Here is a 27,868-nt window from a genome sequence, read left to right as displayed (position 1 = left end):
CCACCTGTCTCTGACCTTTTTAAATATGACACAGAAGTAAACTAGCTTATTCATTTTCTGTTATATGCTGCTAAATAGAATCCTAACTCATTCAGGGTCGCTTGATCCAGGCTGGACCCTTTTCTTTAAGTTGTACTGAACCAGTAAGTTTTAACACAGCCTTGCACTGTCTTTTTAAAAGTATGTGTGTGTGCACAGGCTTAGTCACAGATTATATTTGTAGGGTTAGAATAACCTTTCTCTGTTCCTCCCACTCTCAATTCTTTTCAGCAAATTTTCACTAGGTGACAATATTCCCTTTTAAAAAAGTTTATGGTCTTTAAGGTTGCTCCTAAAGTCTTTAAAGTTAGTCCTTAAGCAAGAGCACCCTCCAAAACACTCTTTGAAATTTTTTTTCTTCTCTGTCCTTCAAATAGAACCTAACTCCTTGAAATTTTATCTTTAAATCTAAAGAAAGAAAATGCCAGGGGAAACCCCAGGATGGAGGAGTATGTCTGTCCCATCACGTAGAACCCATGGTTTACTGCAGCTAGTGCTGTCACTGCTCAAGTGGTTTTAGTGCTGCAGCTTTGGGTCCTTGCAATTTACCTGGGATTCTGCAAGGATGCTACTCTTTGGCTTAGAAAATACCACCCTAGAACATGAATGGGAATTAATGCCCTGAATATACTTAAGTGAACTCTATATGATCTAAAACTCCAGTCTGAAACAATTATTTGGTACTCTCAATGATTGACTCCCAGTCAACGTCAACGTCTGGTTATCTTATCTAGTGTGCAGGTGCCAGGAATTTATATATTATCAAGACCTTATTTTTCTAAAAATGGTGGATTTAATGGACCTTATACCTCTTTTATAACCCTCAGAGACCCACAGTCTTTTGCATTTAAATTGCAATGGTAATAGAATGCAGAAGATGGGCTTATACACACACACACACACACACACACATACACACACACACGCCTGCACACACATTCCACATATTCCACATGCATGAATACTGGAGATCTCACCCAGTTACACCATTCAGTTTAGTTTCCTTCTGCTCAGCTTCAAAAAGATCAAGAATTAAAGGGGAAAGTTTATAAAACCTGCTTGAGATGTTGCAAAGCTCTCCTAAGTCCAACATCTGCTTTCTAGTGGGCTTGGTCTGATTTCTGCAGGTAGCTAAGAATGTGGGGTATTTCCATGGTTAATCTTTCTATACCTCATCTTCTTTCAGTTTGCAGTGATGGTGCAGAAGAACCAGGTCAGAAGTCTGCTTTTCTAGGATGGACTGATACTGGCGGAGAGAACAGTAAGAAGTCTGCAACTCCTCTGTGCGAAACTCCAGTTCTTGTTGAAGGGCCAGCAATTTTTTCTTCAGTTGCTGGAGTTGCCTCAGATGACACTGTTTACTGGACCCAAATTCCATCTCTGACTCCTCGAATGCTAATGCCTGTGCTTGCTTCTTGTTCTACAATAGAGACAGGAAATACACAAAAGGCTTTAAAAGGTCATCACTCAGGATGTATATTCATTCCAGGATTGTTTTCATTTGTTCAGTCATTCACATCCATCTATCCATCTTTTTATCTCTTCATCTACAGAGAACTTATTAACATTTCACTCTATTCACAAGGAAACGTATCACTTAGTATTCCCACTCAGTAAGACGAATTCAATAGAAGAAAAAAAATGGTTCTTATCCACCAAAATCGTATTATTTAGGTCAGAAGAAAAAAATATACACATAAAGGACCTAGAGAGATATGTGTAATAATATGCTCAGGTGTTGCCTTCCCATATAAAGATAACACTAGTGACTTGGAAGGAAATGGATTTCTGGCCATGGTTCTTGGACTAAACTTGGTATTAAAAACACCTGGGTAAAGGAGCATTGCAATGAGTCAATGGTGAGTTCTTGGGGATTTTGAAATGCTGAAAAATGAGAGCCAGAGATATTGTTCAGGTACATCTGGGCACTGACTCTGTCTCCTTCTCCTGAAGGAAGATGTGACCTTGTAGATGCTGACTCTGTGTGTGTGTGTGTGTGTGTGTGTGTGTGTATGTGTGATCTCTTCTTGCTAATCCACAATCTACCTGAAATGCTGCTAGTCTTATCCTACATTTTCATTCATTCATTCTTCATCCATTAATTCACTCAATAGACACAGGCTAAGCACCTAGGTTGTACCAGGTATTCTGCTGGTAGGACACATCCCTGTGTTGCTGATGCTTCTATATTTCCTATACTTTCCAGCATCCCTTATGACAATGACATGTGAGGAAAAGGTGGATAAAGAGGGTAGCCTGTGGGCAGTCCTTAGCATCCAACCCTGCTTATTTTCTTCCTACTCATTCTTTAAGATTCTGTTTAAATCCTGCTCTCCTTCCTGTTTTTTCCCTGCAAAGTTGTCTTTGCACCAGTACCACAGACTTTGCTAGCATGTCCTTAATGCGGTATTCTGTATTCTGTCTGTAATTATTTCTGTGCATTTTAACTTCTAATTAGATTATAAACTCCTGGAGGGCAGGGCCATGTCCGCTCTTATGGGGCCTAGATTATAGATTCATACACACCTATGTATTGAACGAAAGAAATGAAAATAGAGTCCAAGCAATCTCATTGGCTTCCAAGTGTTTGAGCCTGTGGCATTGGCCTCATTAACAGAGTACTTCTAATACAGTGGCTTTCCAATTTTTAAATTAACTTTTTGAAAACAGATTTATTGAGGTATACTTTGCATATCATGAAATGCAACCATTGTTAAGTGTGCAATTCAATGACTTGTAATAAACTTATAGAACTGTGTGACCATCATTACAATCCAGTTTTAGAACATTTCTATCAACCCCCCAAATTTCCTCATGCCCATTTTCAGTCACTCTTGCTCCTTCCTCCAGCTCCAGGCAACCACAAATCTGCTTTCTGCCTCTATGGATTTTCCGCCTTTTCTAGATGTTTCACACATGGAATTGTATAATATGTCATTTTTTGGCTTCTTTAATTTAGCATATATATATATATATATATATTTTATTTTTTATTTTGAGACAGAGTCTCTGTCACCTGGGCTGGAGTGTAGTGGTGTGATCTTGGCTCGCTGCAACCTCCACCTCCCTGGTTCAAGCGATTCTCATGCCTCAGTCTCCCGAGTAGCTGGAATTACAGGCATGCACCACCACACCCAGCTAATTTTTGTATTTTTAGTAGAGATGGGGTTTTGCCATGCTGGCCAGGATGGTCTCAAACTCCTAAGCTCATGTGATGTGCCCGCCTTGACCTCCCAAAGTGCTGGGATTACAGGTGTGAGTCACTGTGCCTGGCTGCGTAATATTTTTGAGGTTTGTCCAGGTTGCAGCAAGAATCAGTATTTGAGGCCGGGTGCGGTGGCTCATGCCTGTAATCCCAGCACTTTGGGAGGCCGAGGCAGATGGATCACGAGGTCAGGAGATTGAGAACATCCTGGCTAACACAGTGAAACCCCGTCTCTGCTAAAAATACAAAATAATTAGCCGGGCGTGGTGGTGGGCGCCTGTAGTTCCAGCTACTCAGGAGGCTGAGGCAGGAGAATGGCGTGAACCCGGGAGGCAGAGCTTGCAGTGAGCTGAGATCACGCCACTGCACTCCAGCCTGGGTGACAGAGTGAGACTCTGTCTCATTTGGTTTATCTGTTCACCAGTTGATGGATATTTGGGTTATTTAAGTTTTTGGCAATTATGAATACTGCTCCTATGAACATTAACCATACTAGCCTTTGTGTGGGTATGATACTTTCATTTAATTAATGTGCTCAGCAAATAATGTGGTACACCTACTATATCAAGAACTACACTAGCTAATGGGGATATAGCATTATATAAAACAGGCAAATCCCAACTTTGTGGAGTTTGCATCTAATATGGGGAGAGAGAAAACTAAGCAAGTATATACGTAGTGTATTAGAAGGACAAAACGCAATCGGGAAGAGTGAAACAGGGGAGGAGGATGAGGAATGCCAGGATGGAGGAGGTTGTATTTTTGAATTAAATGTTTGCATGGAGGACCAAACTGAGAAGCTACATTTAACCCAAAACTTGAAGGAGGCAAAAGACGGCATCTGGAATGCTCTAGGGAGAGATGGCCCTGGAGGTGGACGCATGCCTGGTGATATTTGAGGAGCCCCAGAGGTTGCAGCCACTTTTTTTTCTGCTGGAGCAGAGACAGTAAGGGGGAAAGTTGTACCTGATGGAGTGAGATAGGAAAAGAAAGTGAGGTCTTTAGGACTGTATAGCCATTCTCGAGACTTTACCTTCTTTCAGGGAGATGAAAGACCTTTGGAGGGTACTGAGCAGAGGAGCAGCATGATCTCCCTGAGCTTTTATGAAGGACACAATGGCTGTTTATCGGAAATCAACTCTAGGCAGGCAAAGACAGAAGCAGAAAGACCAGGTACGAGGCTACTGCAATAATCCAGACAAAGGATGATGGCGTGGACCAAGACGGTAGCAATGGAGGGTGGGAGAAGTGGTTGCGTTCTAGATGTATCTTGAAATGACAGGACACAGGAGTTGCTGCTGGGTTACAGGTTGGATGATGGGACATGATGGTCATCCATAACAGATGATGCCAGGGTTTTGGTCTGAGTAACTGGGGAGATGGAATTTTAATGAGATTAATTCAGTAAGAGCTGGAACCTGAAAGACAAAAAACCTCTACTGAGAGTGGTGGTGGCAGCACAGAGAAGGTAAAGGAGGCTCAACCCAGTCCAGAACCAGAAAGATGATAGCTGATTGTGTCAGTACAATCTGAATGATGCTTTCCAAGCTCTAGTGGAAGTGTCTCATCCTAAGTGCCTCAGAATTAAGAAGACAGACAGAGAAAATGGACCCACTGTGGTCACCAGGCAAAAGAAATCCTAGGCAAAGACACGCTGAATGCTTGGCCTGAATCCAGTGTATGTGACTAGGGGAAAGTTGATGAGACCTCTTTTCTAAGCTGAACAAAGCTAAATTTTGTATTTACTTTGTGTAGCTATAATTGCCAGCATTTATATTAAATGTTGTTGTTTAGGGCTTTCATTCTTTTCAAGATAAGAACACTGCTAGTCTCACAACTCATCTGTGAATGAGGTGTGGAGAGAAGAGAGTTGGGAGTAGCGTGTGTGGTGTGCTCATGTCTGTGTGTACGTGCACATGCATGGATACAGGGGCTTCTGAAGAGCCTGAGTCCTCCTGCTTATATAGTAAGTTAACAGGGTGGGGAGCTCCCTGGAAAAAACATGATCACAAATAAGTACTTAACATGGACAGAATTAATGCAAAGGAGTGAACATCTGGGGTAAGGTTAATTCAGAAGGGCTTATTTTAGTATATATCCAATAAAATTCTTATCAGGCCAGGCATGGTGGCTCACCCCTATAATCCCAGCACTTTGGGAGGCCAAAGTGGGTGGATGGCTTGAGATGAGGAGTTCAAGACCAGCCTGGGCAACATAGCGAGACCCCCATTACTACAAAAAATAAAAAATAAAAAAATTAGCCATGCATGTTGGCACGTGCCTGTAGTCCCAGCTACTTGAGAGGCTGAGGCGAGAGAATCACTTGAGCTCTGGAGTTCGAGGCTTCAGTGAGCTACGATCACACCACTGCACTCCAGCCTGGGCAACAGAGCAAGATACTGTCTCCAAAAAAATCTTTATCAGATTTTGCCAAAATCCTTTTTATTTTGCTTTTTATTAAGCATCTGTCCACTGCTGAGTGTGTATAACCCTGCTGAAAACTAACCGTGGTCTCCCGTTGTATATTCATTCTTTGCTTCTCTTTCCTTCCATGTCCCTATTTTTTCTTCACTGCCCAGAAGAATGAGAGAAATGCTCTTCTTTTAAAAGAAGTCAAACTCTCTCTCTCTTTAGGGCTTCCCCTCTGGTACCTGGTACACCCATCTATACTTAGGTGTGTTTAGAATTGCTCTCTGGCCTTAAAGCTTCCTGTGGGAAATAAACATCTTTCCTAAATGTTGTGTATAAAGCTTAGCAGTCTGGCATGGATACTGGTGAGATGTCAATGCTTTATTTTCCCGAGAGGTCGTCTTGAATCTTCTGGGTTTAATTTTGGTCTGAGGCAACATGATGGGCTAGCCAGATGATGAAAGTTCACGCAACTCTTCCAGCACAGGACAAATATAGCACCCAGCCTAATTTGCCTGGTTATAAAGATCCAAGGACTGCTTCTATCTGCAGAGAAACTAGAGTTCTTTGGATAGGAATTTTAAACATTTGCACACTATAGATATCAATGGGTTTAGAGGAATCAAATTTCAAAGACTTGGAGAAATGCCTAGACTTATTTGAGACCTATTACATTTCTACTTATTTATCCTTATGCATTCAAAAGTTTATTTTTCTAAACTCTAAAGGAATAGAAAATGACACACTATGGATTAAGCCTACACTTCACTTACAAATGTGCTGAAGAGCAGTATCACAAAGGCACCAACTTATTTCTTATTGCTTCTTTGTCTTTTTTTTTTTTTAAACATTCTTTCTAATGAAGATGCAGATATTTTATTAGAGTCTTCTTTGACTTTTAAACTGAGATCTGAAGAAAATAAGCATGTTGAAAGACTAGTTCTTACAGAGGTGAGACTAGTTCTTAAAATGACCATCTGGAATGAGATGCGATTCTGGAGGCCATCTGGTCTACCAGGTTTCTCAGCTGGATTTCTATCCAGGTCTCAGCTGCTTGAAAAGATGGGGACTGCTGGCTGTCCATAGGAACCTGTTCCCATATTTAGTCAACCTTTCAGCCCTACTTATGGTCAAAGAGATTATAGCTATTGCTCCTTCCTTGCCTATGTGGCCACTTGATCACAGAAGGAAATTAATTGGCCTGGCATGATTTGCCTTTTGAAAAGTCACGTTGATTTCCACCCAATACTTTGTGCTTTTCAAGTTGATGCTAATTGATTGATGTTAAGTTCTGTATTTTCCTTGTACTGAAGTTAAGCTGACAGGTCTATAATTACCAGGATTGTCCTTTTTCCCTTTTTAAAAAGATGAGCACTTCATTTACCCTTTTTCAGTCTACAGGGACTTTCTTTATCCTTTTGAGTTCTCAAAAATAATCACTAGCAGCTATGTAATAACACCTGCCAATTCCTTAAGTACTCTTCGAAGTATGTCATCAGGCCCTGCTGATTTGCCTAAAGCTGGCTTTTCAAAATACTTTTTAACCATTTTGTTCCCTGTTCTAGTTTGCGCTGACTAGGTTGGCATTGTTCTGATAACCGAATCCCTAATGATTTTTTTTTTCATTTAAGAACCAAAAAGTCTCACTATCTTTTTTTAATGGAGATTTTTTTCTTTATTGAGAAACTTAAGACTTGCACATCAAACTGAATTAATTTCCTGGGGAGGGGACTAAAATCCACAATAGAAAAAAGAAGTTAACACTGTCTGGGCCACAGCAGAACCAGAGAATACATTTGTATAGCTGAAAAATTCTAAGTGCTTCATATTTGACCTTTTGATACAGCATGATCTACTAAATTTGTGATAGGTATTCTTGGTGTTGAGGTCCATAGAACAATATAGGAAGTCTGCAAACTTTCAGCTGAATTGCATGAGGAATTATTTGGCTTTTGAATCAGTTTCTCCTTGTTCACGACGTAGCAGCAGCAACCATTAGCACAGATGAGGACTAACTTACTTTTTCAGTCATTGTCATGAACTTCTTTTCCTAACTTTGAGGTAAGTGAGATATTTCCTTTGAACTCTGGTTTAGCCTTATATCACTGGAGAGGTTTATCTGCTTTTTTTTTTTTTTTTTTTTTGAGATGGAGTCTCACTCTGTTGCTGAGGCTGGAGTGAAGTGGCATGCTGTCAGCTCACTGCAACCTCTGTGCCCCGGATTCAAGCGATTCTCCTGCCTCAGCCTCCCAAGTGGCTGGGACTATAGGCGCCTGCTACCATTCCTGGCTAAGTTTTGCATTTTTAGTAGAGATGGGGTTTCGTCATGTTGGCCAGGCTGGTCTCGAGCTCCTGACCTTAGGTGATCCACCCGCCTCAGCCTCCCAAAGTGCTGGGATTACAGGCGTGAGCCACCGCGCCCGGACTTATCTGTTACTTTTAATGTCTTCTACAAATTGCATTTCTTGTACTTCCTTGTACTAGTAGAGCAGAGAACTGTATGTTTAAGTGACATGAATTTTAGATGCATCTTTCTGATGTAGACATTCTTCTCACTAGTGACTTCTGCTTGCCTGAGATTCACTTGAAAAAAAGTATTTTAGAATAATTTTTGATTTACAGAAAAATTGCAAAAGTAGCCCAGAGAGTTCCCATATATTCTTCATACAGCTTTCCCTAAGGCAAACTTCTTAAATAACTGGGTACATTTGTCTAAACTAAGAAATTAATGTTGGAAGATTACTGTGAACTATACTTTATTGGATTTCACCAGTTTTTCCACTAATGTGTTTTCTCTGTTCCAATATCCAATCCAGGATTTCACATTGCATTTAGAAGATTCAGTGAAATATTTTTTTTCCATTCCCAATGATTCAAAATGATACTGTGTAATAATGCCCATCAAGATTCTACTAACTTTACATCTTCAACAAATTACTTTTATCCGCAGGAATCAAACTCGCCTTATATAGTTTTATGCTAAAAATAGTGTCCTCTGTACACTTCAAAGACGAGTTTGGCAATCTGAGCTCTACTGAATATCAGGGCATGCACCCTATGCCACCATCAGAGAATGGAGCCTGGGAAAATTGCTCAAAAGGCCCTTTCTTTTCTGGTTTGATCATTTTATTATGATATCTCTGTTGTTCTTTTCTCCTTTCACATTAATTGAGATTCTCTTTTGATTCCTGGGCAGGCCCAGGACTACGGTGAGGCAAGTGAGTTGCAAATTTTAAGGAGGCACTCAGTCTCAGGGTGGAGCACATGCAGGTTGGCACCTGAAGAACTTGTGCCCATGAATTTTGCACCTTAGCCATCCCATTTGCTTCGCCCTATTTCCTGCTCTGTTCCTGGGATTGGGAGCATAACGTAGTTTTGATTTGCAAGGTCATATCACTCACCCCTTCCCTGCCACTCCTTTTGTTATACATAACATCTAATGTAATATTTTAATCTTTTTGCATAATTGTGGTCGTAAACTCTGACCTCCTGCTTATTTCCCCAGCTCCTTGTTAGAGGGTAGTCAGAATTTCAGAAAGTCCTGGTTTCCCTTTTGTTCCCATATTACATTTCCATGTGGAAGGCAGATCTTAAAGGGATTTTCTGGGCGGATGAGTGTAAGTCTACATCTAATTGTGTATCTGTATGCGTAGTCTGCTATTTAAATTCTGCACTAAGTGCTAGGGGAAAAAAGAGCCCGCTTTAAAGCTTGTTTCAAGCTGTTAGACCTTCTTCTGGGCAATTAGAATAATAAAATGCAATTTAATACCTTTCTCCTTCCAAGTTGCCAGGTACATTTATAAGCCACATGGCTTTTCCTGACTGGGGGAATAAGTAAACTCATGACAGCAATGGTGAAAATATCCTAAAATGTTAATATTTAGAAAGAAGTAAATTATGATAATCTTCTTCCTGAGATCCATTTAGGAAACCAGTGGATTTTTCTCTATTTGTGGCTTCCTGAGGAAAGCAATGCTTAGAAGATGAAGTAGAAATGCTTTGTTGGTAGTATTTCTAGGGCATTGCAGAGGAACAGTTTGTGGTTTCAATAGTGAGGCGGTAAGTCCTGGGAGAACTCTTACAGACGCAATGAAAAGAGGCCAGATCCTTGACCACCAACAGTGAAAAACACGGTGGCGGCTTCACAGCCTCCCAGAGGCTAACTTTGGGTGTCCAGCAACAGGTCTGTGCAGCCAGGACCTGCTTTCTGTTTACCAAGAACTCAAGTCACTAAATGGAAATGAAGACCACAAGTAAAGAATTCTTGGAAACCCAGTGTTTAGAGAGCTGTGGGAAAATATCTCCCAGCTGGCTCCCCAGCTTGTGTGGATAAATTTAGAGACTGACTTAAAGACCTTAGATTTAGAGCTTCCAAAGAATGCAAACCTCAGGCTGAAATGAAATTACCTCAGCTGATGAACAGCCTAGACTCTAGATAAGTATTAGTCCAAAATCACAGTCTCAAGAAAGATGCTCATGCCAGGAGGTCTGCATGTTCACACATGCGTAGGATCAGCGCTACTGAGTGTCTTGGCTTGGGCACCCCTGAAAGCAGGCTCTGTGACAAGGAACTGAGGGTCAAGTAGTAGTTGATGTGGGAGGTGGTCTTAGTAAACTCTGGCTGGGGAGTGGGAGACTGAAGGAAGGGAAGGAAGCAGATAAAAGGTGTGTCCACTCATTGATTGATGGGCATTTGGCTGGTTCCATATTTTTGCATGTGGTATATATATACAATGGAATACGACTCAGCCATAAAAAGGAATGAATTAATGGCATTTGCAGCGACCTGGATGGAATTGGAGACTATTATTCTAAGTGAAGTAACTCAGGAATGGGAAACCAAACATCATATGTTCTCACTTGTAAGTGGGAGCTAAGCTATGAGGATGCAAAAGCATAAGAGTGAAACAATGAACTTTGGGGACTCTGGGGAAAGGTTGGGGGTGGTGAGGGATAAAAGACTACAAATTGGATTCAGTGTATACTGCTTGGGTGATGGGTGCACCAAAATCTCACAAATCACCGCTAAAGAACTTACTAATGTAACAACAACAACAACAACAACATTGGGTTAAAAAAAAAAAGGTGTGTCATCAAGTCAGGTATCACTGTGAGCAACTGGGCTCAGGTGCATTGAGGAAGGCTGTGAGACAGCATGCCTTGGGTTACCTCTGACGAGGGAGAAAGGAAGGTGGGAGATGGAATCTACCACCTCCTCATCTGACATTGCTTGAAGGTTGCTTCTAGAGGCATTAACTCTTGAGAAACTGAGCTTGTCCTATTATCAGGTTCCTGCATCCAGAAGAAAAGCTTACAGGCAGTAAGACACAGGTGCAGCAATAAAGATCCCCTGCTACCCCGATGCACACTGATACCTTGGAGCAGGTGCGATGGTTTTTATTTTCATGGTTGACTTAGAAGTTTGTCTGAGATCCATAGCAGATGCTGCTCCCCATGTATCACTATGATCTGATATTTTCAGGGCAACGGGTTGTAAATACAGGTGTGAAAGGCCCGATAAGGAAAACATTGTGCCTAGGATGTACATGACCTTGGAGATAGATGGAAAAATGCAGGAATGGCATTTTCCGTGCGTATGTGTGTTGGGGTGTGCGTGTTTAATTCTCTTAATTCTCTCTCATTGCTTGCTCAATAAGTACTCTTGAATGAGCAGTGGAAGAACTTTCTATTTTTTTTTTTTTTTTTTTTTGAGACGGAGTCTCGCTCTGTCGCCCAGGCTGGAGTGCAGTGGCCGGATCTCAGCTCACTGCAAGCTCCACCTCCCGGGTTTACGCCATTCTCCTGCCTCAGCCTCCGGAGTAGCTGGGACTACAGGCGCCCGCCACCTCGCCCGGCTAGGTTTTTGTATTTTTTAGTAGAGACGGGGTTTCACCATGTCAGCCAGGATGGTCTCGATCTCCTGACCTCGTGATCCGCCCGTCTCGGCCTCCCAAAGTGCTGGGATTACAGGCTTGAGCCACCGCGCCCGGCTAGAACTTTCTATTATCCCCGCCCAAGGGAAGAGAGGCAGAAGTTGAGGGAGCAGGGGTGAGCGGCCGCTGCCAAGTCCCTTACGTGGCTGCTGTTCATTGCCTCCTCCATGCAGAGCTGATTGTCCTGCAAGGTCTTCCTCTGTCTCTTGCAGACATCGTGCAGATTCTTGATGTCAACTTGCAGGCTTAACAGCTTGCTGTTCAGGCTGCTCACTTCTCTGTCTCTCTCCCCCGCCTAGGCAGCCAGAAAAACAAAAGCATCAATTATAAGCTATCAAGAAAGTGCTTGCTTTCGTTCACTTAACAGGTTGACAGAGACTTGAAATTTGCTGGAAATTTGTCCATCAACCGTTAGCTGTTATTACTCATTCTGTGTAACGTTTACACAGTTTGCAATTGCCAGGTGTCTGAGCGCTCTGCATTATTCAGACAATTACTGATTTATATTAATTAATCTTCACCACACTGCTGAGGGTGCACCACAGACAATTCCCCTGTTTTTCAAGAGGAAGTCAGTGCCTAGAATAATTCTAGGCACCTAGTGGACTGTCTATAAATATTAATGGCTCTGCCACTGATGAACATATTGAGATGTCAAATGAACTTGTCAAGACAAGTATAGTGAATCCATGATGGGCTTGATACAGGATTCTGAAGTCTCTTACCTTTCTCTTCTACCCACTAGACTACCAAAAGATCTCCTTCACCTATAAACCCAGTGCTTTTCTTTTTTTTTGAGACAGAGTCTCGCTTTGTCACCCAGGCTGGAGTGCAGTGGCACAGTCTTTGCTCACTGGAAGCTCTGCCTCCCGGGTTCACGCCATTCTCCTGCCTCAGCCTCCCGAGTATCTGGGACTATAGGCACCTGCCACCACTCCCGGCTAATTTTTTTAATATTTTCAGTAGAGATGGGGTTTCACCGTGTTAGCCAGGATGGTCACGATCTCCTGACCTCGTGATCTGCCCACCTCGGCCTCCCAAAAGTGCTTTTCTTTAGAGGCATTCACAATGGGAACAAAGTGAGATCCCTGGGCTGGTGGCGTAAGTTCTGTCTTTGATTATGAGTGAAAAGAATTAGCTAATTGTTGCTAGATGGGGATGGAAAGTAGTGATTGAGATATAAATAGAGTGTGTGGGGCATAGTAACTTGGGTGGGGGTGCAGGTGCAGAGCTGTTGTAGGAGGGTGGGGCTTTATCACACCAGGATGCCACCTCCACTCCCAGAGTTGTGGGTGGTAATGGTGTGAAAAGGAATGAGGAAGAAGTCCTGTGTGAACCTGTGTAGTGCTTCAGTCTGTCACTGTGCTGGTTTTCTACAACGCTCATGAGCACAGGTGTTACTGCTGCTGAGTTTTAAATCTAGGAACTGAGGCTGGTTCCTTCATGGTAAGTACATGGTTTGGCTCTGTGTCCCCACCCACATCTCATCTCAAACTGTAATCCTCACGTGTTGAGGGAGCGACCTGGTGGGAGGTGATTGGGTCATGGGGGTGGTTTCTCCCATGCTGTTCTTATAATAGTGAGTGAGTTCTTACAAGATCTGATAGTTTAAAAGTGTGGCGCTTCCCCTCACTGTCTCTCTCCTGCTGCCATGTAAGATGTGCCTTGCTTGCCTTTTGCCTTCCGCTATGATTGTAAGTTTCCTGAGGCCTCCCCAGCTATGTGGAACTGTGAATCAGTTAAACCTCTTTTCCTGATAAATTACTCAGCCTCCAGTAGTTCTTTATAGCAGTGTGCAAATGGACTAATACAGTACCTATCTCTTAGGTTAGATTACCGAGAGGGTTCTTAAGTGAGGATTCATGGCATCTATTAAAGAAACACTCCCAAGAAAAACCAGCATGGAAGAAGGGGAAGCAGGATAGGGAAGGGGTAAAAACCAAGTACAGGTACATTTTCAGAGAATCCTGTGGGCAGTAATTTTAGCCTGCTCATACAGGAAACTCTGGAATATGAGCTACACCTTAGAGTCTGTCCCGATTGGTGTCAGTGAAAGCTGGGCTGTCAAACAGCATCAGTCAGTCAATGGCCAATGGCCATCCCATGGGTTACAAGCAACTAAGAACTTCCAGCTCTCTGCCCCTGTAGGCAGTGACTTCAGTAGTCTAAAGACAATTCTTCTAAGAGAGTTATAGCTGCAAAAGTGCGCAGTAGGCAGGGGATAGGTGCATGGAAATAGTGAAGGGAACTAAGCCACAGTGCCCAAGGTCTCACATCTGGTTAGCAGTAGGGCCAGGAGAGCACGTTCTTCCTGACCCTGTAGCTGGTGCTCTGCCATCACATCCGACTGACTGGTTTGTCTTTTGAAATATATGAGCTGCATAACACACATTCCCAGAGGAACTGGAGACCTGATATGGGCATCGTAAATCAAGCCTTACTGGACAGGTCAGTTTAAAGGACCCCTACACAAAGCCGAGGGGGGCCGGAGGACAACGGCAAGAATCGGACATTGCAATGTCAGAGTATTCGGAATTCAGAAGGTTTCCCAGAACTGCTGCTGTCTCCGTTGATTTATTTCTTCATTTCCATTTAGTACCTGGATTTTTTTTTAACCACTTTACAGTTTAATTAGGTTAACGGCATGGCTCTGTCATTAAAAGGATTTCATTATCTCAAAACTCCCCCTCCTCCTCTCTTGCTCCCATCCTTCGTTCCTCACTTCCAGAAAAATAACAGTGGATGTCAACTGCCCCAAGCATGTAATTACCATTAAGACAATTACCAGCGACTCTCTTAAGAGAATATGTGTAGAGTGGCCTTAAAAAATGGTGTACAGACACTGTTTTCTAACTTGGAAACAAAATGCTTAACTCGATAAAGAGTGGTAGTTTGATTCTGGTGCTTTGGATCCCTTTCCTGTGGTTACCACACTGGGAATAGAGTATGGAGCCTCTCCAGGAAGTGGGACCCTAAGGAACCTCTTCACTCTGGCCACAGGACTGTCTTTCTTTGGCATCTATGAGCAGTTTAGGTGACAACAAGATGCCTGCTCCACAGGAGAGCCAAATACCCTATATTCTTGCCTTGGTGTTGAATATATGTGTCTTAAGGCAGGAACCCTGACAGCATACTGTTCCCCATGGAGATTAGCACACTGAAGGCTCACTAACAAAATACCAATGATACACACTTGAGTTTCTCTAAATTAAAAGTTAAGTGCTCTCTCTCAGGCCAATAAAAATATCCTTTCTCCCTCCAGTTTTGGATGTCCTCTGAGTAGAAGGCCTGATAGCCCAATTCTTTTGCACCACCAGAAGTTCAGAATTGGATCTTCAATGTAGATGATCTCATCTAATTTGTACATTTAGCATTGGCTCAGAGTCTCTGAGAAAATGTCTTCATTCATGAAACAAGGTTTGGAATAAATCATCTTTCTTTGAACATTCCTTAAACCAGTTGAATAACAAATATGTTTTGATGGATGTCAAGCGAAATTTACTTTCGAAAACAAAACTTAACCATTCACTCCTGGAAACCAAATTATAAAGAGGTTTTGATGCATCAGAAAAGGAGTAAAAATGCTGGGAGAGTGATCAGGTGATTTCCAGAACCATGTTCAATTTTTAATTATAGGGAGCTATTAGAAAAGGCTGTGCTCACCTCAGAACCCCAGAAAAGCCAATGTTTCTTGGGTCTCAGTGAACCTAATTTCTTGCTAGTATCTCACACAGATATTAGCTGTAAACTATTTATAATCCTATCTACTTTATGAAGGCTAAATCCCAGGCAGATGCCTTTTGAGTATCAACATGCAATAGGGATAGATTTAATCTGACATTTCATCAATCATAGCTCTGTAACCATTACTGGGGCATGAGATGAACCGAGAGTCATAATGTTGACCCTCAGGCACCATCTGATCCTGTCCTGGATCTGAAGTCATTAACAATGGCTGAAATCACAAGTCTCCACTGCCAGTCTCCGCTGCCAGGTGAGTTTTCATTTACATAAGTCATGTACTTAGTTACCTGGTTTCTCTTATATAAGGTTGGAACCTGGTCACTCTGCTTTGAAACATATGACAGCAGCAGCAGCTATCAACCCACAGGCAAAATGATGAGTGCTGATACTGCAGTGGCTACCATATTCATGATAACTATTGGAAAATAGGTTATTTACTGAAGCAAATTTTCTGTATTGATTAAATAGGTCTTTTGTCAAAAAGCATGGTATCTCAAACACATATTTCAAAACAGGTGAAGACATTTTGCTCTAGGTTTCCAAGTATTGACAGTCTCAAGCTTTTTCTTGGGTGAAGCTAATGTTAAATTGAAGCTCGTGATTCAGTAGCATTTTCAGAGGCCAAGAGCATTGCAAAGATTCAAAATGGCAGCATTCCCAGGGATTTGGCATTTCAACATGAAAATCCACAGTAATTTAGGATTCAACCAATAACACGATAAAGGTCATCATCTTTGGGATATTATCTTATTTGTCTGAGGATAAGGACAAATCTTCAATAATCAATGGGAAACCACTTTTAACCACCACTAATATCACAACCATTCAATTTATGGTGAGAGTCATGCCTTAAGAATCACGAAACCTTAAAAAATAACATTGATTCAGGAATTTTTACATTTTACTTCTATAATAGTAGAGTTTACAGTTATCTGCAGTAATTTTAAACACTATTACTGATATTACTGACTTGATTACCAGTTGACTTTTCCATTTATAGAAATATTACAGTTTTTGCATTACTTATGATGGAAATGAATGGGTACTTATACAAGGTTTTGCCTGTGAACAAACATTTAGAACCAATTATGTTCATATACTGAAGAGTGACTGTATTTTATGGTGTTCTAAATTCTTTAAAAATTGGTGTATACCTATGTAACAAATCTGCACATTCTGCACATGTATCCCAGAACTTAAAGTATAATAAAAAAGATTAAAAAAAGAAAACATTATGAAATGTAAGAAGGCTAAACACACATACACACACACACACACACACACACACTTAGATTAACAAATTAAAAAAGATATCTTAGAGATTCCCTTATCAGCTGTGTATTCATTAACAAGTTATTTAACTTCTGTGGCTACATTTCCCTATGTATAAAATAGAGATAATTATAGTTTCCTTAAGGTTGTTGTGATGATTAAATGCATTGGTAAATACAATGTACTTAGAACACTGTCTGACACATATCATGGAAGGCTAGATTAGTGTTTGCCATAAAAACAAAAATTGGCACACCCCGTAAGTATACAGTGTAGGATACACATGACATATGGTGGAGATCAGCCACCTATGGAACGTGGGCTTATTTTTATTGGCACCCGGGCAATTTTCACAGACTTTTCACTATCATATCATTTGAGAAATTATTCTACCAAGAAGGTAAGCTCCATGAGAGTAGGGATCTTTGTCTATTTTGTTCACTGCTTTATTCCCAGCTCCTAGAACAATGAATGCCTGGCACATTGAAGGAGATCCAAAGATATAAGTTAAATGAAGAAACAGCCTTCTAGAAAATCCATACAGATCCTTGTTCCCCACAGAACTGGTATCAAGTTCTGTATGGCTCCAGTAATGCGGCAGGAAAGGAGTGGACTGCCTGTTTCAGAATCTGCTCACCTGGTAGGAGGTCTGTTAAAAAGCATATGGTACGTGGGACAATCCTTTACTCATCAAAACAGTCCCCTTAAGTCCTTTCTGAAACAAGGTAGGGCATACATAAACATAGTTTGTTGCTGTTGTTGTTGTTTTTGAGACAGGGTCTTTGTCGCCCCAGCTGGAATGCACTGGTGTGATCACGGCTCACTGCAGCTTCAACCTCCCAGGCTCAAGTGATCCACTTGCCTCAGCCTCCTGAGTGGCTGGGACCAAAAGGGCATGCCACCACACCTGGCTAATCTTTTTTTTTTGTAGAGACAGGGGTTTTACCGTGTTGCCCAGGCTGGTCTTAAACTCTGGGGCTCAAGTGATCCTCCTGCCTTGGCTTCCCAAAGTGCTGGGATTACAGGTTTGAGTCACTGCGCCTGACCCCATAAACACAGTTTGACCAAAAGATTAAACTAATCAGACACTCCATTTTCATATCATTCCAGATAAAGATAGAATGTTAGCAACAATAGTTAATATCAATTAAGTGCTTTCTACATGCACTAACTTTGCTAATCCTCATACCAAGTCTTTGGAATAGGTGATCATCATTCATATTTTCTAGATAAAGCAAAGGAAACTTAAAGTAGGCAAAAAACTCAGTATCATACTGCTGATAGATATGGACCCAGACCCACCAAGCTCGAGTCTGGGCTCTTAAACACGATGCTCTGCTGCCCACCTCTGTCCATGATATTTTGCGATGCTTATTACTGGAATTTTGAATAATAAAACATGAAAAAAAGTCCCTTGTAATGAATATTCAACTCCACGTATGAAGAGGAGTTAGGAGCCTTACCTCATCTTTCATTTCCTTGGCAGCTCTCAGTTCTCCTTTAACCTTTAGTATTTTCTGAGCTTTGTTATAAACCTGAAAAAGTCCAAGTATTTAAGATGGAAAAAGTATAAATGAGCCTGCCCTTTAAAGATTTTCCCAGCTGGATCTAGGCCCTCAGCAAGAGGTTTGGAAAATTTTCTCGAACTGTTAGCAATACCCACTTGCCTACCCATCTGTTTGTGTTTTCAAAAGTGTGTTAAAACCTCCAGATGGTAGGACCATGGTTTTACATCTTTTCCAGAAAACCACTACTTGGTGAACCAAACGGTTTCTGAATTCACCCTTCTTGGAAAGCAAAAAGTCTGAATCGAGTTTACTTTTTGGATTTCTATGTACTCTATGGCTCAGATATAGTTAACATTATGTACTTACTATGAACCAGACATGATGTGCATGACCCAACTTCATTCTCACATGAACCCTGGGAGGCAGGGACTACTACTATCCTCATTTATAGACAAGGAAACTGAGGCCCAGAGAGGCTAAGTGACTTACCCAAGGTCACAGAGGCTCTCTTACTACTCTATGAGGAGCTTCCATTAATTTTGTAACTATTCATATGAAATATCTGATGATGTGATGTTTTTTAAGCATCAGCTTGTTATAATGTTGATGCTCATAAAGTTAGGAAACGTGTGAAGTGCTGAGACTTATCTAGCTAGAAAGCCTCCAAGGAAACCAAAGGTCTTTGCACATGTATGTGTGTGTAAGTACAGGATGATGCATTTGAGGTCATAATGCACTGAGCTTATTAAAATTATCTCATTCATTCTGTTTTTAACCCTAAGAATAGAGGAATTTCCACCAGGAACTTACCTGCAGAATAGCTCAAGGAATAAGAAGCTATTAAAATACTCATCCTTTGTAATAAACCACATCCCCTATCCCTAATATAAGCCAAGAGGAAGAAAGAATGTTGGTGATATGTGGAATGTGGAATGTTTTATGGAGCTGAATTCTGATTTCCTGCATTGTGTACCCTCTGAAGTCTTCATGCACAGAGGTGTGTCGTGGGAATGGAGGTGTGGCTCAGGCTCACCTGGTGGGGACAGGCTAGGTGATGGTGTAGCAACAAACAACCCCCAAGTCTCAGTGGCTTACAACCGTGAAGGTTTATTTTTTACTCTTGCTACATGTCCTTTACGAGTCAGCTGGGGCTCTGCTCCACATCGTCCTCAGTCTCCTCGTAGTCCTCAGCTGGTGGAACTTCTATTATCCAGTATGTTGCCTGTTGCCATGGTAGCAGAAAGGGAACTTGGTGAATCACCTGCTGGTTCTTAAAGTGGAAGTGAAACACTTTGCTTCTGCTCACATTTCATTAGCCAAAACAAGTCACATGGCCATGCCTAACTTCTTCCTGTATTTCCCCAAAGAAATATAGGCATATGTCAGAGACATTGTGGGTTCGGTTTCTGACCACCAAAATGAAGCAAATATCACAATGAGGCAAGACACACAAACGTCTTGGTTTCTCGGCACATAGAAAACTTATGTTTACACTATATTGTGGTCTACTAAGTGTGCAATAGTATTATGTCTAAGAAAACAAGGTGCATAACTTAATTAAAAATACTTCATTGCTAAAAAATGCTGATGTGGACACAAGGGAGCACATGCTGTTGGAAACATGGCGCCAATAGACTTGCTTGATGCAGGATTGCTACAAACTTTCTATTCGTTAAAAATGCAGTATTTGTGAAGCACGGTAAAGTGAAGAGCAATAATACAAGGTATGCGGGGGGGGGGGGGGGGGCGGAGCAAGATGGCCGAATAGGAACAGCTCCAGTCTCCAACTCCCAGCGCGAGCGACGCAGAAGACCGGTGATTTCTGCATTTTCAACTGAGGTACTGGGTTCATCTCACTGGGGAGTGCCAGACGATCGGTGCTGGTCAGCTGCTGCAGCCCGACCAGCGAGAGCTGAAGCAGGGCGAGGCATCGCCTCACCTGGGAAGCGCAAGGGGGAAGGGAATCCCTTTTCCTAGCCAGGGGAACTGAGACACACAACACCTGGAAAATCGGGTAACTCCCACCCCAATATTGCGCTTTAAGCACACAGGCACACCAGGAGATCATATCCCACACCTGGCCGGGAGGGTCCCACGCCCACGGAGCCTCCCTCATTGCTAGCACAGCAGTCTGTGATCTACTGGCAAGGCAGCAGCGAGGCTGGGGGAGGGGCGCCCGCCATTGCTGAGGCTTAAGTAGGTAAACAAAGCTGCTGGGAAGCTCCAACTGGGTGGAGCTCACAGCAGCTCAAGGAAACCTGCCTGTCTCTGTAGACTCCACCTCTGGGGACAGGGCACAGCTACACAACAACAACAACAACAAAAAAGCAGCAGAAACCTCTGCAGACGCAAACGACTCTGTCTGACAGCTTTGAAGAGAGCAGTGGATCTCCCAACACGGAGGTTGAGATCTGAGAAGGGACAGACTGCCTGCTCAAGTGGGTCCCTGACCCCTGAGTAGCCTAACTGGGAGACATCCCCCACTAGGGGCAGTCTGACACCCCACACCTCACAGGGTGGAGTACACCCCTGAGAGGAAGCTTCCAAAGCAAGAATCAGACAGGTACACTCGCTGTTCAGAAATATTCTATCTTCTGCAGCCTCTGCTGCTGATACCCAGGCAAACAGGGTCTGGAGTGGACCTCAAGCAATCTCCAACAGACCTACAGCTGAGGGTCCTGACTGTTAGAAGGAAAACTATCAAACAGGAAGGACACCTACACCAAAACCCCATCAGTACATCACCATCATCAAAGACCAGAGGCAGATAAAACCACAAAGATGGGGAAAAAGCAGGGCAGAAAAGCTGGAAATTCAAAAAATAAGAGTGCATCTCCCCCGGCAAAGGAGCGCAGCTCATCGCCAGCAACGGATCAAAGCTGGACGGAGAATGACTTTGACGAGATGAGAGAAGAAGGCTTCAGTCCATCAAATTTCTCAGAGCTAAAGGAGGAATTACGTACCCAGCGCAAAGAAACTAAAAATCTTGGAAAAAAAGTGGAAGAATTGATGGCTAGAGTAATTAATGCAGAGAAGGTCATAAACGAAATGAAAGAGATGAAAACCATGACACGAGAAATACGTGACAAATGCACAAGCTTCAGTAACCGACTCGATCAACTGGAAGAAAGAGTATCAGCGATTGAGGATCAAATGAATGAAATGAAGCGAGAAGAGAAACCAAAAGAAAAAAGAAGAAAAAGAAATGAACAAAGCCTGCAAGAAGTATGGGATTATGTAAAAAGACCAAATCTACGTCTGATTGGGGTGCCTGAAAGTGAGGGGGAAAATGGAACCAAGTTGGAAAACACTCTTCAGGATATCATCCAGGAGAACTTCCCCAACCTAGTAGGGCAGGCCAACATTCAAATCCAGGAAATACAGAGAACGCCACAAAGATACTCCTCGAGAAGAGCAACTCCAAGACACATAATTGCCAGATTCACCAAAGTTGAAATGAAGGAAAAAATCTTAAGGGCAGCCAGAGAGAAAGGTCGGGTTACCCACAAAGGGAAGCCCATCAGACTCACAGCAGATCTCTCGGCAGAAATTCTACAAGCCAGAAGAGAGTGGGGGCCAATATTCAACATTCTTAAAGAAAAGAATTTTAAACCCAGAATTTCATATCCAGCCAAACTAAGTTTCATAAGTGAAGGAGAAATAAAATCCTTTACAGATAAGCAAATGCTTAGAGATTTTGTCACCACTAGGCCTGCCTTACAAGAGACCCTGAAGGAAGCACTCAACATGGAAAGGAACAACCGGTACCAGCCATTGCAAAAACATGCCAAAATGTAAAGACCATCGAGGCTAGGAAGAAACTGCATCAACTAACGAGCAAAATAACCAGTTAATATCATAATGGCAGGATCAAGTTCACACATAACAATATTAACCTTAAATGTAAATGGACTAAATGCTCCAATGAAAAGACACAGACTGGCAAACTGGATAAAGAGTCAAGACCCATCAGTCTGCTGTATTCAGGAGACCCATCTCACACGCAGAGACATACATAGGCTCAAAATAAAGGGATGGAGGAAGATTTACCAAGCAAATGGAGAACAAAAAAAAGCAGGGGTTGCAATCCTAGTCTCTGATAAAACAGACTTTAAACCATCAAAGATCAAAAGAGACAAAGAAGGCCATTACATAATGGTAAAGGGATCAATTCAACAGGAAGAGCTAACTATCCTAAATATATATGCACCCAATACAGGAGCACCCAGATTCATAAAGCAAGTCCTTAGAGACTTACAAAGAGACTTAGACTCCCATACAATAATAATGGGAGACTTCAACACTCCACTGTCAACATTAGACAGATCAACAAGACAGAAAGTTAACAAGGATATCCAGGAATTGAACTCATCTCTGCAGCAAGCAGACCTAATAGACATCTATAGAACTCTCCACCCCAAATCAACAGATTATACATTCTTCTCAGCACCACATCGTACTTACTCCAAAATTGACCATATAATTGGAAGTAAAGCACTCCTCAGCAAATGTACAAGAACAGAAATTATAACAAACTGTCTCTCAGACCACAGTGCAATCAAACTAGAACTCAGGACTAAGAAACTCAATCAAAACCGCTCAACTACATGGAAACTGAACAACCTGCTCCTGAATGACTACTGGGTACATAACGAAATGAAGGCAGAAATAAAGATGTTCTTTGAAACCAATGAGAACAAAGATACAACATACCAGAATCTCTGGGACACATTTAAAGCAGTGTGTAGAGGGAAATTTATAGCACTAAATGCCCACAAGAGAAAGCAGGAAAGATCAAAAATTGACACTCTAACATCGCAATTAAAAGAACTAGAGAAGCAAGAGCAAACACATTCCAAAGCTAGCAGAAGGCAAGAAATAACTAAGATCAGAGCAGAACTGAAGGAGATAGAGACACAAAAAACCCTCCAAAAAATCAATGAATCCAGGAGTTGGTTTTTTGAAAAGATCAACAAAATTGACAGACCACTAGCAAGACTAATAAAGAAGAAAAGAGAGAAGAATCAAATCGACGCAATTAAAAATGATAAAGGGGATATCACCACCGACCCCACAGAAATACAAACTACCATCAGAGAATACTATAAACACCTCTACGCAAATAAACTGGAAAACCTAGAAGAAATGGATAATTTCCTGGACACTTACACTCTTCCAAGACTAAACCAGGAAGAAGTTGAATCCCTGAATAGACCAATAGTAGGCTCTGAAATTGAGGCAATAATTAATAGCCTACCAACCAAAAAAAGTCCAGGACCAGATGGATTCACAGCTGAATTCTACCAGAGGTATAAGGAGGAGTTGGTACCATTCCTTCTGAAACTATTCCAATCAATAGAAAAAGAGGGAATCCTCCCTAACTCATTTTATGAGGCCAACATCATCCTGATACCAAAGCCTGGCAGAGACACAACAAAAAAAGAGAATTTTAGACCAATATCCCTGATGAACATCGATGCAAAAATCCTCAATAAAATACTGGCAAACCGGATTCAACAACACATCAAAAAGCTTATCCACCATGATCAAGTGGGCTTCATCCCTGGGATGCAAGGCTGGTTCAACATTCGCAAATCAATAAACATAATCCAGCATATAAACAGAACCAAAGACAAGAACCACATGATTATCTCAATAGATGCAGAAAAGGCTTTTGACAAAATTCAACAGCCCTTCATGCTAAAAACGCTCAATAAATTCGGTATTGATGGAATGTACCTCAAAATAATAAGAGCTATTTATGACAAACCCACAGCCAATATCATACTGAATGGGCAAAAACTGGAAAAATTCCCTTTGAAAACTGGCACAAGACAGGGATGCCCTCTCTCACCACTCCTATTCAACATAGTGTTGGAAGTTCTGGCTAGGGCAATTAGGCAAGAGAAAGAAATCAAGGGTATTCAGTTAGGAAAAGAAGAAGTCAAATTGTCCCTGTTTGCAGATGACATGATTGTATATTTAGAAAACCCCATTGTCTCAGCCCAAAATCTCCTTAAGCTGATAAGCAACTTCAGCAAAGTCTCAGGATACAAAATTAATGTGCAAAAATCACAAGCATTCTTATACACCAATAACAGACAAACAGAGAGCCAAATCATGAATGAACTTCCATTCACAATTGCTTCAAAGAGAATAAAATACCTAGGAATCCAACTTACAAGGGATGTAAAGGACCTCTTCAAGGAGAACTACAAACCACTGCTCAATGAAATAAAAGAGGACACAAACAAATGGAAGAACATTCCATGCTCATGGATAGGAAGAATCAATATCGTGAAAATGGCCATACTGCCCAAGGTAATTTATAGATTCAATGCCATCCCCATCAAGCTACCAATGAGTTTCTTCACAGAATTGGAAAAAACTGCTTTAAAGTTCATATGGAACCAAAAAAGAGCCCGCATCTCCAAGACAATCCTAAGTCAAAAGAACAAAGCTGGAGGCATCACGCTACCTGACTTCAAACTATACTACAAGGCTACAGTAACCAAAACAGCATGGTACTGGTACCAAAACAGAGATATAGACCAATGGAACAGAACAGAGTCCTCAGAAATAATACCACACATCTACAGCCATCTGATCTTTGACAAACCTGAGAAAAACAAGAAATGGGGAAAGGATTCCCTATTTAATAAATGGTGCTGGGAAAATTGGCTAGCCATAAGTAGAAAGCTGAAACTGGATCCTTTCCTTACTCCTTATACGAAAATTAATTCAAGATGGATTAGAGACTTAAATGTTAGACCTAATACCATAAAAATCCTAGAGGAAAACCTAGGTAGTACCATTCAGGACATAGGCATGGGCAAAGACTTCATGTCTAAAACACCAAAAGCAACGGCAGCAAAAGCTAAAATTGACAAATGGGATCTCATTAAACTAAAGAGCTTCTGCACAGCAAAAGAAACTACCATCAGAGTGAACAGGCAACCTACAGAATGGGAGAAAATTTTTGCAATCTACTCATCTGACAAACGGCTAATATCCAGAACCTACAAAGAACTCAAACAAATTTACAAGAAAAAAACAAACAACCCCATCAAAGAGTGGGCAAAGGATATGAACAGACATTTCTCAAAAGAAGACATTCATACAGCCAACAGACATATGAAAAAATGCTCATCATCACTGGCCATCAGAGAAATGCAAATCAAAACCACAATGAGATACCATCTCACACCAGTTAGAATGGCGATCATTAAAAAGTCAGGAAACAACAGGTGCTGGAGAGGATGTGGAGAAATAGGAACACTTTTACACTGTTGGTGGGATTGTAAACTAGTTCAACCATTATGGAAAACAGTATGGTGATTCCTCAAGGATCTAGAACTAGATGTACCATATGACCCAGCCATCCCATTACTGGGGATATACCCAAAGGATTATAAATTATGCTGCTATAAAGACACATGCACACGTATGTTTATTGCAGCACTATTCACAATAGCAAAGACTTGGAATCAACCCAAATGTCCATCAGTGACAGATTGGATTAAGAAAATGTGGCACATATACACCATGGAATACTATGCAGCCATAAAAAAGGATGAGTTTGCGTCCTTTGTAGGGACATGGATGCAGCTGGAAACCATCATTCTTAGCAAACTATCACAAGAACAGAAAACCAAACACCGCATGTTCTCACTCATAGGTGGGAACTGAACAATGAGATCACTTGGACTCAGGAAGGGGAACATCACACACCGGGGCCTATCATGGGGAGGGGGGAGGGGGGAGGGATTGCACTGGGAGTTATACCCGATGTAAATGACGAGTTGATGGGTGCAGCAGACCAACATGGCACAAGTATACATATGTAACAAACCTGCACGTTATGCACATGTACCCTACAACTTAAAGTATAATAATAATAAATAAATTAAAAAAACGAAAAACAAAAAACAAACAAAAAACAAAAAACAAAAAACAAGGTATGCCTGTATTGGCAAACATCACAAATGACTTTCACACTAGTCAAGCAAGAAGATTAAAAATAGCATGGCATAAAAGAACACTAAACAGGGTTCTAGGCCACCAAGCTTCTAAACCTGGTTCAGCACCTCACTGGAGGAGTGGCCTTTGGAAAGGCCTTCATATCTCTGCACCTTCATTTCTGCTTCTGTAAACTAGGAAGCTGTAATAAATGGCCTTTAGAAGTCTTTCCTAGCTTTCAAGTTCACTGATTCAGTGCTCTACCATGATGAACATCTTTCTGTAGGAGGAACTATGAACTCAGCCCAAGGATCATACAAAAAGTTGTAACGGAACAAATGTATCCTTGAGAATCATACTTCTTTGCAGGCAAGCCCACTGGATAGTCAGGAGATGATTCTGAAATCAAATGAAATCTTGTCCAAAAGACAGAAAACTTATTTTCTAGATTGTGATGGTTTCATCCACTATGGAGTTACACAGCTGTAGTTGCAAGACCCAAGAGCATTTTGAAGAAAAAGTAGAAGGCATAGGTTCTAATATTTGCATGAAAATATACTGAATTTACTAAGTAAGGTAAGAAGAAAAAAAGAGAGCTGGAGTTTGTTGCATGACGGAGACGTCAGAATCTTGAGTCATTAACAATAGCAGCGGGCAGTTTGGAAGGCTTATGATGAAAAAACTGGAAGTGTTATATGATAAGTTTTTGATGCATTTGACAGTAATGTTTGCCAGATGGATAGGGAAGAGTGCTTTTGGGGAGCCCCACAGGCTTTACGAAATGCTCATGGGAACCTTCACAGTACTGTCTGACTGAGGAGTGTGGCTGGACAGATACTTTGTGGAGGAAGGGCTCATCCCAGAAGGAGGGACTCTCTACCAGATCCCTAGCTACTGACTCTCTGAAGCCAGGACTTTGCTCATGTCTCTCTCCTCTCAAACCTTTGTTCTTACAAAGACGCCTCTTGCCTCTCTGTTGAGACCTTCATTTCTTCATGCCTTGTCTGCTGCCATCTGCCCCGGGAACTCCTTTCTTGTATTCAAAACTCCTGCCATCTGCTTTTCAAAGTAGGCCTTCTCTTGGTGACAGCTGTGCCTAAAAAAAGTGATTGTAGTGAAAACAAAAACTTGGTCAGAGCTTCTAGTGATGTTTTGTGCCTCCCCTCAGTCCACTCTCAGAGCACCTTGCAGATTCCAAAGAAATACCTAACACCACACCTCAAATGGGTGACTAAGGCAGCAAGCATCAAGTTAGGTGTGCAAAAAGAGAAAATACATATTTCTATTACTCAGTGTTTTTGTTAAGCCCCATTTTCACCAAATGGCAGAAAACATAATCTTAGTTATTTCTGAGAAAGCACCATGACTTTCAGGTTAAAAATGAATCAGTTCATGATTCCCTCACAGTTCATGATTCCCTCAACCTCTTTAAGGCCTCTCCAGAGTCCGCCTAAGATTTTGAGGTCCCAGTTTGGATCCTGGCACCAGGGGAAGCTTCTGGTCCATGGTCATGGGCATCTCTCCCAGCTAGAGTATGCTGAGGTGTCATTGTCCTGGTCAGTAGGCCACATGTATTAATATTAGTCTGTTCTCACATTGCTATATGGAAATACCCAAAACTGGAAAGAAGTTTAATTGACTCACAGTTCTGCATGGCTGGGGAGGCCTCAGGAAACTTACAATCATGGCAGACAGCACTTCTTCACAAGGCGCAGCAGGAGAGAGAATGAGTGCCAGCAGGGGAAATGCCAGACACTTATAAAACCATCAGATCTCATGAGAACTCATTCACTATCACA

At 41.7% G+C, this 27,868-nt stretch overlaps 1 protein-coding gene across 2 annotated transcripts in view; it reads right to left on the bottom strand.

Moving 5' to 3' along the window:
- The window catches only part of PMFBP1 (polyamine modulated factor 1 binding protein 1), a 54,750-nt gene extending 35,628 nt beyond the window's left edge, over window positions 1–19,122 (bottom strand). Inside the window, exons 1-4 of one of the 2 annotated variants that reach the window (XM_025370954.1) lie at window positions 18,921–19,122; window positions 18,066–18,137; window positions 11,729–11,881; window positions 1,211–1,459 (exon numbers count right to left, since the gene is read on the bottom strand). In XM_025370954.1, coding sequence (XP_025226739.1) covers window positions 1,211–1,459; window positions 11,729–11,881; window positions 18,066–18,077 — 414 coding nt within the window. In that variant the 5' untranslated portion in view covers window positions 18,078–18,137; window positions 18,921–19,122. The remainder of the gene's footprint in view (window positions 1–1,210; window positions 1,460–11,728; window positions 11,882–18,065; window positions 18,138–18,920) is intronic. The other variant, XM_025370955.1, reaches the window with a different exon arrangement.
- Window positions 19,123–27,868: the final 8,746 nt, after the last annotated feature.

Source organism: Theropithecus gelada, chromosome 20 (genome assembly GCF_003255815.1).
Source record: "Theropithecus gelada isolate Dixy chromosome 20, Tgel_1.0, whole genome shotgun sequence".
NCBI classification, from domain to species: Eukaryota; Metazoa; Chordata; class Mammalia; order Primates; family Cercopithecidae; genus Theropithecus; species Theropithecus gelada.
Note: the sequence above shows the minus strand (reverse complement) of the source record. Positions and strands in the feature narration are given on the sequence as shown.